Here is a 13,465-nt window from a genome sequence, read left to right as displayed (position 1 = left end):
ATGATAGCTAAAATATTGTCATATCTAAAAAATCATAATTCTCTTTGTTACCAACATCAGCTATAACAACATTCATTTTATTATATCAACTATGTATTCTACAATATTGATTTTTCTTTTTATGTTATGTTATAATTTTATGTTTTTTATAACATCATTTTGTTATCGTAATTTAAAAAAGACATACACATAAATATGCATTTCAATTTAATTTATATCCTTTTAGAAATAACATGGTCTCCAAATGTTTTCCAAGTGCTATAATGTGTAGATATGTAGCTGAAAACCAAACAGCAGAAGACTGGACTTCATCATTCACATCCGATGTTTATTTTGATTGTTATTTAAATTTAATTTTATTATTTAAATTCATCTTATAATAATAATAAAAGGTCTCATTTTGTGTAATCACCAATTTATATTATTTAAAGTGTTAATATTAAAAAGAGAAAAGAGTTTGAAATATATCTGATCTTTGACAAAAATTGTTGTAACAATTTCAAATTTTGAATAGGACCTATTACCCCTACACTATTTAATAGTGTATTTTAAAGATACATATGTGCTCATGTGGACAAGTTACTATTTATAATGATACAATATTTATAATGTCCACGTGGACACATATATACCTTTAGAATACACTATTCCCTCCGTTTAAAAAAGAATGACCTAGTTTGATTTGAAATCGAGTTTAAGAAAAGAAAGAAGATTTTTAATCTTTTGATTTTAAATTAAAATTATGTCAAATGTACCCAAATGTCTTTTAATCTTGTGGTCTTAAACATGCCACGTGGAAAGTTAAAGTTAAAGTGTTACAAAAAAAATAAAGGGATCATTCTTTTTTAAACAAATTAAAAAGGAAATAATGACATTCTTTTTTAAACGGAGGAAGTATTAATTTGTACTATAAGGAAGCGTTTGGTAGGCTGTATTAAAAGAAATAATCTATGTATTAGATGTGGTATAATTTAATACTGTGTTTGATAGGAATGTGAACCTATGTATAACTAATCCATGGATTAGTTAATACATCCTACATGGTATTATGTGATGTATTACTAATACTTCCATTTGGAGGTATTAGCTCTAATACCATGGGACTATTCTAGGGAAAGACAAAAATACCCCTCAAATCTTTTTAATAGTTTATTTATATTTTTAATTTTATATTTATATTTTATATTTTATTTTTATACTAATAAAGTTATTTAATTAAATTAGCTTACAAATTTTATTATTTAGATTTAATTTTTTGTTTCTAAAATATGAATTACTTAATCTATTTATTATTAATATAAAATATTATAATCCGACTAATATGTTAATGTTGATGTATGAATTTAAGAACAATTCATAAGTAAAATATTGTCTCTTAATGAAAGTTCTTTAAACATTACACAAGTAGTCTAAAACAAGTGTGTGTGTATATATATATACACACACATCTCGAGTATAAAAATAGTTTAATTTATTTTTTTATATTTATTTTATTTTATGACAAAGAGTTTTTTAAAATTTATTGATACAAAACAAAGTTCAATAAATATTCTCTCTAATTATTATAGTTGTGTGACCTTTTGAGTTATTAACTCTAATTTATTAAGATTACAATCATTTAATCTCAAATAATTTAAATGAGAAAATAGTGAACATGACAATAAAAATTTTATTCTCCTAACTAGTTAAAAATATTATAAAAAAATAATATTCTCCATTAATTATTTAATTTGACTCAATTACATGAAATACAAAATCTCATAATAACTATAAGGTATAGTTGGAAAGTTTTTTTTTTTTTTTAAACTTTTAAACCACACACAAAATTAGATAAGAAACAATGAACCAAACACTTGATAAAAATAATCGCTGCATTGCTAATCCCTAAATTACTAATCCCTACATTATTCATTTTTGTACCAAATGACCCTTAAGAATAAAAGTTCATTCCCAAAGTGAGAATTGTTAAAGCAATTCCGATCAAAAGTTGAATCTATTTCAGATTTTTTTCCCTACTTAAATAAATATAAATACGATATTATAAAATAATACTTAACAATTATTCAAACAAAATGCAAATATTAATCAAAATTAAATTAGAAGACACGTTTATATATTGGGCGTATCAAAAAAGAAATATGAGGACAAAAGAGGTTGTTGACTTGGAATGGAGTTTAAGAAATATTATGTCTATGTGGGCACATATATACCTTTAGAATACACTATTCCCTCCGTTTAAAAAAGAATGACCTAATTTGACTTGGAATGGAGTTTAAGAAAAAAATGAAGATTTTTAATCTTCTGGTTCTAAATTAAAATTATGTCAAATATACTAAAATGTCTTTTAATTTTGTGGTCTTATAAATGCCACGTGAAAAGTTAAAGTTAAATTGTTACAAAAAAATAAAATCATTCTTTTTGAAACAAATTAAAAAGGAAATATGAACATTCTTTTTTAAGCGGAGAAAATATTAAATAGTATTATAAAAGTAAAAGTTCCTTCCCAGAGTGAGAATTGTTAAAGCAATTTCGATCAAAAGTTAAACCTATTTCAAACTTTTTTTTCGTACTTAAAATAATACAATACGATATTATAAAACAATACTTATCAATTATTCGAACGAAATGCAAATATTAATCAAAAAGAGATATGAGGACAAAAGAGGTTGTTGAAAATCCAAATTGAAATCTAAATGGGTCCAACATGCTATACATTGTAGATATTTAGCTGAAAACCAAACAACACAAGACTGAAATTTCATCATTGATTCACAAGAAGTCAACAAAAAAAAAGATCATTTTTTTCTTCTTTTTCATATTTGATAAACTGAAGAAGAAGAAGAATGGGGTCAATAGCTAAAAAGGGGTTGCAGAATTACTTCATACAACTTCAGCAACACCCTTTAAGAACAAAGGTCTCACCTTTTTTTCACTTTCTTGATTTCTTTTTTTTTTCTTTTTTGGTTCTATACTTTCAATTTTGTCTAACTTGTGAAGTGGGTTTTGGTTATTTTGAGCTGTTAAGTTCAATTTATGATGTGGGTGTTGCAATTTTAGAACTGAGATCTCTATCTTGATTATTGGAGTGTCATACTCGAACTAATATTATTAAACTATCGCCAACTATTTATCGAAATACACTTTAACGTCAATTGTTTACTTTTTTCTACCTGAAATATCTATCCTGTCGAGGTAGTGTTTTAATAGTAGGTGATAGTGCAGGTATGAAACTCGAAAAAATTAGAATAGGTGTGATTTCGACTCTTTCACTCTACTTCTTTTCCTTATATTTTAATAGGTGGAAGATTTAGCTCTGTTCTCTATGAGTTTTGCAAAGGATAGTTGATTTTTGGTTTGGTAAAAGAAAGAACTTTTGGGTTGCAAAGCAACGACTAGCTTAAAAATATACTAATCAATTTTAATTTGTTTATTTGGTTTTGGTATAACACAGAGTTTATGAAAGTAAGAACACTTTGAATTTTGTGATCTTGAACTAAAGATATGTAAACTGTACAAAAATGTCATTTAATTTTGTGGTGTCAAACATGTAACGTGAAAAGTTGAAATTAAAGAGTTGTCTAAAAAGGAAAAAAAGAAACGAACTATAAAGGGAAGTATGACAAACAAAATAAATGGAGGGATTAGTAGTTTTATACTTTTAACTCTAATGACATCATGACACTTAAAAGGACGTGAGCTAATGGTTAATGATGTTAGAAATTGTTCATGGTGAACCATAGAGGCTAATAATTAGGTGATCTCTTTTTATCTGTCTAAATCTTGACATATAGAGTATTTATGCCAGTGGGAGGTAGCAACCATGCAGTTGATCGTTGAGGTGCGTCTAAGTTGGCTGAACACCATCCTTATTGGATTTATGTTAGTTCAACTATGATGAATCTCACTGCATTATATTGGCATCCGGGCGTAGTGAGTAAAGAGGTTCATCACACATCTCCATTTGTATGTGGGGATATCAATGGACTTGAATTGAATCGAATGATGTAGAAGGTTTATATAGTTGAATTTAACTAGTTTGATCTTGAGATGTAGTTGATCGAGTTGATGGTTAGCTTGTGTATAAAGCCTTTTTGCTCGACTGGTATTGTGATTTTATTTTTTTAGTTTCTAATTTTGCAATTTATAATTGCAGGCGATAACAGCTGCAGTTTTGTCAGCTATCAGTGATATAGTGGCTCAGAAGATCACTGGCATTAAGAGACTTCAAATGAGACGCCTTCTTCTGAAAGTGGTAACTGTTTGAATTCCTTCATTGTTTCCCTTTCCCTTTTGTGTTTATACTGTGAAGTGTAGTTGGCTTTGAGAAATCTGTTTGACCTTTATCAACTTCATTGTGCCATAATCTTCTCATACTATGTTGCTCGGACTCTTCAAAGAAGCTGATGGATGCGTGTTGGATCATCCAAAAGTAGTGTTGTTTTGGAGGACCTGACATGGGTGCGGCAAGACTTTTGGAGAGTCTGAGCAACATAGTTCTCATATGAGCATGAACATAATATGCATACAATATATAGCTTTGATGAATCTCAAGGAGTTTCCTTTTATTGAATATCTGTAAACACATGATAATTTGATTATGTCTCTCATTAGTAAGGGCAGTTTCTGGAGTTAGACGGTCCTGCAGCAATTCAACATTTTCTTCTTATTCTGCATCCACTTTCTTGAAGCAAGGCAAAATGCTACCAGTAGAATACTTTTTTGACTCTGCCCTGATCTTATTCACGAGTTATTGGTATTCTGTTTAATTTGATTAAGATTAACCTAATTCTGTTGCGCACTGTTTTCCTAGTCCCTTATACTGCATTGCCTGCTATAGGTCATTTGTAGCCTAAGTTGTGCGGACTCTTCACTTTCGATGCCGCACCTGTGTCGAATTCTCCAAAAATACACTACTTTTAGAGAATATGACATGCACCCGTTGACATTTTTTAAAAGACCGAATAACATAGGTTTTAGCCTCTTTGTATCTTCTCATTGAAGACATCATGTAGTGAAGTAAGACTAAGAAAACAATACCTTCTTAGCGTGCTGTTTACCTTTAGTCTAACCCGCAGTACTCTCATCCAAACTCATTTTGATAAAGCATTTTCTTGTTCGTATTTGTGGGGGAAAACCTCGTCTACGAGAAGTATGCTAAAATGTGGAAAACTATCAACCATATGATTCTTTACAAAGCCATCCATTCAATCTATATACTAATAGGACTGCCATCAATGGTCATCTCATTATTTACTCAAATTTTCTGCTGACTCTCTGAAATTTTTTAACTAAACACAAACCTTCTAGTATGTCTCAATAAAATGGGATTGTAAAAACTGGATAACTTCCTTTGCCACACTTAAACTATATTGGGATCTGGAGAATTTCAGGTATGTGTTGGATCATCCAAAAGCTATGCAGTTTTAGAGGATACGACATGATCATGACAGCATTTTGGAGTGTCCGAGAAACATAGCTTAGTAATGTACTGTATAACTGTTGTGCGGAATTTGAGATAATACGAGAAAATATAAACGCGAAAAATAAGACAACAGATTTACGTGGTTCACCAACAAATTGGCTACGTCCACGGGAAGAGAGGGAGCAGTTTTATTATGGAGAGGCAAAAACAGAATTACAGAATAGGGTTTCCCATAGCGTCTATATATAGTGCTAAGCTACGCCCTAACAGGCTTGGGCCCAACATACAGAATCAACAGAAAATTAAGGGCCCAATACAACAACATTGTATACCGGCCCAATACAACAACATTGTATACCGTCGGCCCGGGGGCGTCTCCGCCCCCCCGGACCCCCAGGCCAGGGGGCGCGTCGCCCCCCTGGACCCCCCGACTCGCTGACCGGGCAGCGAGACCCCCGTCCTTTCTGTTTGTAGCGGGTCCGATTCAAGGCATTCAACAAATCTCCACCTTGACTTGAATTCTCCGAACAGATTCTTCAGACGCACTATGATAGTGCCAAGCCTCCCCCTCTTCCTCAGAGTTGCCCCGCAGGGCAATTAACAGCTTCTGATGTTGAGCAAGTCCAAACAGTGTTGAAACTTGCTCTGTGGAACCGGCTTTGTGAACATATCAGCAGGATTATCAGCAGTTCCTACTTTCTTCACCTTGATTCTCTTCTCACTTCTTAGAAAATGATACCTTACGTCAATATGCTTGGTTCTCTCATGATGGACTTGATCCTTGGCTAGACAAATTGCGCTCAAACTGTCACAATACACCGTAGCCTGATCATGATGCAGACCAAGATCACTAACCAGCCCTTTCAACCAAATCCCTTCTTTTGCAGCCTCTGTCAAGGCCATGTACTCCGCTTCCGTAGTAGACAAAGTCACTGTAGGTTGCAAAGTTGCCTTCCAACTGACGACAGATCCTCCAAGGGTAAACACATAGCCAGTCATCGATCTTCTTGTGTCAACATCTCCAGCATAGTCTGAATCAGAATAGCCAGTAACCAAGCACTGAGTATCACCTCCATAAATGAGACCAACGTCAGATGTACCTCTAAGGTACCGGAAAATTCTCTTCACAGCCTGCCAATGTTCTCTCCCTGGTTGTCCCATGAATCTGCTCACTACACTGACTGCATGTGCTAAATCTGGCCTTGTACAGACCATAGCATACATCAAACTTCCTACGGCACTGGCATAAGGGACTCGTGACATATACTCCTTCTCTTCTTCTGACTGTGGAGCGAACATGGCAGTGAGATGGATATTGGCAGCACTGGGGGTATCAATGGGCTTAGATGAAGACATGCCAAACCTCGCCAAGACCTTCTGAATGTAGCTTCTCTGTGACAAGAAAAGTTTCCTTCTCTCTCTGTCTCTAATGATCTCCATCCCTAAAATCTTCCGAGCGGCTCCCAGATCCTTCATCTCAAACTCAGCACTAAGTAAACCCTTCAGCTTCTGAATGTCATACTTCTTCTTTGCAGCTATCAACATATCATCTACATAAAGCACCAGATAGATGAATGAATCATCATTGAGCCTATTGTAGTAGACACAACAATCATATGAGCTCCGAGTATAGCCCAACTTCACCATATAGCTGTCAAACCTTTTATACCACTGCCTTGGAGACTGCTTAAGTCCATATAAGGACTTCTTCAACTTGCAGACGTGATTTTCCTTCCCTGGAACTTGGAAACCATCCGGCTGAGTCATGTATATCTCTTCCTCCAACTCTCCATGTAGAAACGCTGTCTTCACATCAAGTTGTTCAAGCTCCAGATTCTGATGTGCAACTATCGCTAGTAACACTCGGATGGAAGTATGTCTGACCACTGGTGAGAAGATCTCATTATAGTCCACTCCCTCTCTTTGGTTGAAACCTCTGGCAACAACCCTGGCTTTATACTTGACTCCTTCTGCTGGTGATATCCCTTCCTTCTTCTTGAAAACCCATTTGCAAGTAATAATCTTTCTCCCCGAAGGCTGTATGACCAGATCCCATGTCTGATTCTTGTGTAGGGACTCCATCTCATCTCCCATAGCGGCAAACCATTTTTCAGAATCAGAACTTAAAATGGCTTCTTTGTAAGTAGACGGCTCAGATGTATCTACCTCTTCAGCAACCTGCAGTGCATAACCCACCATGTCCTCAAAACCATACCTCGTAGGTGGCCGAACTCCAACCCTCCTTGGCCGATCTTGAGCTATACTCTGATGGATATCTGATGGCATAGATTCTGGAATATCAGTTTCAGTCTGTGGCTCTTGATCCTCCTCTTCAGGTTCCTTTAAATCGCTCTCGTTCTGAATGACTTGAAACTCCACCTGTTTGTCAAGACTCCCAGTTTCTGACGTAGTTGTAGGCTTCACAATGGTTCTAAGCAGAGGACTTTCATCAAAGACAACGTTCCTGCTCATAATAACCCTCTTTTCTGCTGGAGACCAGATTCTGAAACCTTTCACTCCATCTCCGTAGCCCACAAATACTCCCTTTTTAGCTCTTGGTTCTAACTTACCTTCACTGACGTGATAGTAAGCCGTACAACCAAAAGCTTTCAGATTTGAATAATCAGCAGCTTTTCCAGACCACATCTCCATAGGTGTCTTGCACTGTATACCTGTATGTGGTCCGCGGTTAATCAAGTAGCAAGCTGTACTAACCGCTTCTGCCCAGAATCTTCTATCTAGCCCAGCATTAGAGAGCATGCACCTTGCTCTCTCCAGAAGTGTTTGATTCATCCGCTCAGCTACACCGTTCTGCTGTGGTGTATTTCTGACTGTGCGATGTCGAGCAATCCCTTCATCCTTACAGAATTGATCAAATTCAGACCAACAGAATTCCAGCCCATTATCAGTTCGCAACCTCTTGATCTTCTTCCCTGTTTGATTTTCCATCAAAATTTTCCACTCCTTGAACTTCTGGAAGGCTTCACTTTTATGCTTCATCATGTACACCCAAGTCATCCTTGAGTAGTCATCAATAATGGACACAAAAAATCTGCAGCCTCCCAAAGACTCAACACGGCATGGACCCCAGCAATCAGAATGGATATAATCAAGTGTGCCTTTTGTTCTATGAATGGCCTTTGGAAACTTGTTGCGATGTAGTTTTCCAAAAACACAATGTTCACAAAACTCTAGGCTCTTAACCTTATGACCAGCAAGTAAATCCTCCTTTGACAGAATTTGCATCCCTCTTTCACCCATATGACCAAGTCTTATGTGCCATAACTTAGTCATATCCTTCTGGTGAAATTCTGACGATGCAACATGGGCTGAACCTGTAACCGTGGAACCTTGTAGAAAATACAAAGTACCACGCATGACACCTTTCAGAATCAAATTTGAACCCTTCCAGACCCGCAAGACTCCATCTTTTCCCGACCAGCTGAATCCCTTGCTGTCCAAAAGACTGAGAGATATCAGATTTTTCGTCATCAATGGAACGTGCCTGACCTCGTTCAATGTGCAGAAGCTACCGTCATGTGTCCTTATCTTGATCGAGCCTGTCCCAACCACCTTGCAGACAGAACTGTTGGCCATCGAGATGCTGCCTCCGTCTACCTGCTCATAAGTCGTGAACCACTCTCTCCTAGGACAGATGTGATAGGATGCCCCAGAATCAAGAACCCACACATCTGAATGATGAGTGTGCTCATCCGCAACTAGGGCAATATCTTCTTCAGAATTGGTGTCTTCTTCAGCAACAGCAGCAGACACTGATTGTTTTTCCGATTGCTTCTTCTTCTTCGGACAATCAAATTTCCAATGTCCCTTCTCCTTGCAGTAATTACAAACATCATCCGGCTTTGCACCCTTCGACATCGGCTTATTTTTCTTTCCGCCGTTTTTCCTTCCCTTTCTGCTACTGGTGAACAGACCGGAAGGCTGTATGTCCGTACTTGTGCCGTTAGCCTTATGCCGTAATTCCCTGCTATGAAGGGCTGATCTGACTTCTTCCAGTGACACAGTATCTTTCCCAACAATGAACGATTGAACAAAATTCTCAAACGACATTGGGAGAGATACTAACAGAATCAGGGCAGCATCTTCATCCTCGATCTTCACATCGATATTACGCAATTCTAATAACAAAGTATTCAATTGCTCTAAGTGTTCCCTGAGTTGTGTACCTTCAGCCATTCGTAAACCGAATAGACGTTGTTTCAGAAGCAGCTTGTTGGTTAGAGATTTTGTCATGTACAAACTCTCCAGCTTCAACCACAGACCAGCAGCAGTCTCTTCATCCGAGACCTCCGTGATGACGTCATCCGCGAGACACAGCATGATCGTCGAGTGCGCCTTTTCCTCCAGAATCGCCATCTCAGGAGTAACGACGGCGTTCTTGTCTTTCGACAACGGCGCCCAGAAGCCTTGCTGTTTCAACAAGGCCCGCATCTTGATCTGCCATAAACTGAAACTGTTCCTCCCTGTGAATTTGTCGATTTTCACGTTCAAAGCAGACATCTCGAATTCTCCAAGAACACCGATTAACCGAGAGGCTCTGATACCAATTTGTTGTGCGGAATTTGAGATAATACGAGAAAATATAAACGCGAAAAATAAGACAACAGATTTACGTGGTTCACCAACAAATTGGCTACGTCCACGGGAAGAGAGGGAGCAGTTTTATTATGGAGAGGCAAAAACAGAATTACAGAATAGGGTTTCCCATAGCGTCTATATATAGTGCTAAGCTACGCCCTAACAGGCTTGGGCCCAACATACAGAATCAACAGAAAATTAAGGGCCCAATACAACAACATTGTATACCGTCGGCCCGGGGGCGTCTCCGCCCCCCCGGACCCCCAGGCCAGGGGGCGCGTCGCCCCCCTGGACCCCCCGACTCGCTGACCGGGCAGCGAGACCCCCGTCCTTTCTGTTTGTAGCGGGTCCGATTCAAGGCATTCAACAATAACTAAATCAGAAGGATAGGAAAAGGTAACTGAAAGTGATATGAAATGATGCTTAAAAACATTTTCATATATTTTTAGCTGCTGTGCAGTTCTGTTTACGAAAACAGAACAAACAACAGCCAATAAGCACATATTAGGATTTTTAACTTACCAGACTTAGTCCAGTTGTAGTGCTTTGTCAGGTTTACTTCCATCTCAAGATTCATTTTTGATACGGCACTTATTATCTGAATCATGTATCCTTTGTATGTAATTTCGGGTTGCGCATATAAGTTGCTATCTGGGATTGTTATTGCCTACATGCAGCTTTTTGGCTTTGCCTATCTTGGACCATTTGGTCATTTTCTTCACTTATTGCTGGACAAGCTTTTCAAGGGGAAGAAAGATACAGCAACTGTTGCAAAAAAGGTACCGAAAACCCTTCTTCTTTGGATAATTTACCATAAGTATCTGAAAAGAAAAGGTTCCAGATCATCCTGTACTTATTGGCTCTCATAACATCCTTTTGTGTCACATTACACTTCACTCTTCTTTTTTTCAGTTAAAAGATTATTTTCAACAATGATTTATAATGATAGAAGTCCTTCGCTATATAACCATTTGGTCATCAAACTGTATTTCCAGTTGGAGAAAACTCTAAACGAACGAGTAGATTAGTTGTTCATTGTGATAATTCGAGTGGCATTGTAATTGTTTCAGGTGGTTCTGGAACAAGTGACATCTTCTCCTTGGAATAACTTGCTTTTCATGATATACTATGGATTAGTTATTGAAAGTAAGTTTTTGCCAAGCTACAACTCAACTTTTCAACTTAACTATGTCACAGATTAGATGTTGCTTTTGCAACTAAGCACGTGAATATATACATTGAGTTTATGAAAATTGGAACCTGAATTAACGACTCAGACAGCATAATCACGTCCATCTAACTGTAGCTAGAGGAAACAAGATAATCTGAAATACTGTTGAGAATCATGAGGCTTCATGTTCAAATCTCAATAGAAGCAAAAACACTAGGCAATATCTTCTCATCGATCTGAAGTAAACACTACTCAAATGATCCTTCTATAATACCCTTCTTTTCGCCTTCAAACCAAACACTGCACCAGTTATGGAAGCATACACAAGTTTGACATCATTACATTGCTAGTAGGTATTGTTTTGGTAAAGTGAAGTGGTAATATTTGTGCAAAACAGATCTGTCTTCAGGAATCCATAAAGTACATGCTATAAGTCTTCTTTCATTACCTAGAAGTATAATTATAAGGTCTCCATTTCAAATCCTAACGAGACAACAAAATACTAGGTGATTTCTTCCCATCTGTCTAAACCTTGGGCGAGTTATCCGACTATTTGTGTTGAGGTGCGGGGAAACTGGCCTAGCCACCTTTGTCATGAAAAAAAATAATAATCATATGTATACACAACGACGCTTTGTGTTGATGGTATCTTTATTATGTACAGGTAGACCCTGGATCCAGGTGAAGTCTAATATTAAGAGGGAATATCCAAAAGTGCAGTATACGTCTTGGACGGTTTGTCAAATCCCCCCTCTTTCGAGTTCAAAACTGTTTTTTTCTGTTCTATTGTGAATTCTAACTGAATTTATCATTCAAAACTATACAGTTTTGGCCCGTCGTGGGTTGGATTAATCACCAGTATGTGCCACTTCAGTTCCGAGTCATCTTTCACAGCATTGTGGCATGTGGCTGGTATGCTACATTTACCTATACTTGTTACTGGTTCTGATATGTTCAACTTCGTTCCCACCTCAACAATTTCACAATATAGTTGATATATCCTTTCTCATTTTTGATTTGTAGGGGGATTTTCTTAAATCTACGTGCAAGATCGATGGCATTAAAGAAAGCTTGAAAGTCTCAAAGTTGCAAACCGGACATTGCAACATGTTCATATGTAGTGAACGTTGCTCGTTCTCTCAGCTACTAGTGGCTTATGTAGTGGTCGACATTTCCTATATACCTACTAGTGGGCTTGTTGTATTTTTATTTTTTGGTTATGGTTTTCTTGAATAGTAGGGCTCTTTTATCAGAAAGATTGGTAGTCATAGAACTCCATTTTAGTTGATGATTGGCCTATTATGACTATAAGGCTTATTATAAGGGATAATATAATTTATTTGATGTGACAATTATTGTTGTATATTTGTCCTGAATTTCTTATCATATATGAGTTTTTCTTTTTTAAAAAAAGGAAATCATAAAGTCTTCATATTTGGTTAGTCCTTTTCTTGTAGAAAATCTTTTAGGACTTGATAAAGAGACTCGTTTTTTCTAACTTAATCGACATTCACAATATAGTCTTAAGGGCTTTTAGAGTTTTTTGTTGAATACGAGTGATACGTTATCACTTGTGTGAATTTCTTTGTATTCCCAGTGAGTTGGGTAGATTATTTCTTTTTATATGCTATATAGTGAATTGTCCATCTCCTTTGTCGATATAGGTCGGTTGATCGAACCGTGTTAAAGGGTATTTATTTTATTTTATATGTATATTTTAAATATTAAATTATTAATTATTATGACTTAATTTATGATATTTTTTAATAATCTATATTTTAAAACTAATCCTAAATCCCCCCCCCCCCCAACCCCACATCAAATATTGTTCATGTGAAGTGACTCACTTAAGTAGGTCTTTGTCACTTGTTAGCCAATGAGATTAGAGAGTTTAAACAAAGTTTAGCTGTAAAGCTAATCTCCTTTACCATGAGTCTATTCTTGGTGCTTTTTAATATTATTTTATATATAGGTGGATAACTAAATTTTTGTGATTTCACTGCTCAATATTCGATATTTATATTGTGTTTCAATTGAATTAGTTTTAGTATTTAACACTACTATATTTCCTTAGGATTAGTGTTTAATATATATCACTTTGTTCTTAAGTGAATGTTAGTTACATGTCAATTTCGATGTCAAATATTAAATAGTATATCAGGTAAAAATAAAAATAAAAAAATGAAACTTTCTAACTTTAAAATTACATGCATAAAATGCTCTAAGAACCAAGTCATAACAAGTAATAAAAAAATCAAAATGTTTACGAGGTG

General features: G+C 36.1%; 1 protein-coding gene across 1 annotated transcript; it reads left to right on the top strand.

Moving 5' to 3' along the window:
* Positions 1-2,601: 2,601 nt before the first annotated feature.
* Positions 2,602-12,555, top strand: LOC101252154 (peroxisomal membrane protein PMP22). Its single transcript, XM_010319358.4, has 7 exons — positions 2,602-2,915; positions 4,154-4,252; positions 10,699-10,800; positions 11,092-11,167; positions 11,857-11,927; positions 12,019-12,104; positions 12,216-12,555. The coding sequence occupies exons 1-7, from the start codon at positions 2,844-2,846 to the stop codon at positions 12,265-12,267; spliced, it is 558 nt and encodes a 185-aa protein (XP_010317660.1). The 5' UTR covers positions 2,602-2,843; the 3' UTR covers positions 12,268-12,555.
* Positions 12,556-13,465: the final 910 nt, after the last annotated feature.

The sequence above is a fragment of the Solanum lycopersicum genome, chromosome 3 (genome assembly GCF_036512215.1).
Source record: "Solanum lycopersicum chromosome 3, SLM_r2.1".
NCBI classification, from domain to species: domain Eukaryota; kingdom Viridiplantae; phylum Streptophyta; class Magnoliopsida; order Solanales; family Solanaceae; genus Solanum; species Solanum lycopersicum.
Note: the sequence above shows the minus strand (reverse complement) of the source record. Positions and strands in the feature narration are given on the sequence as shown.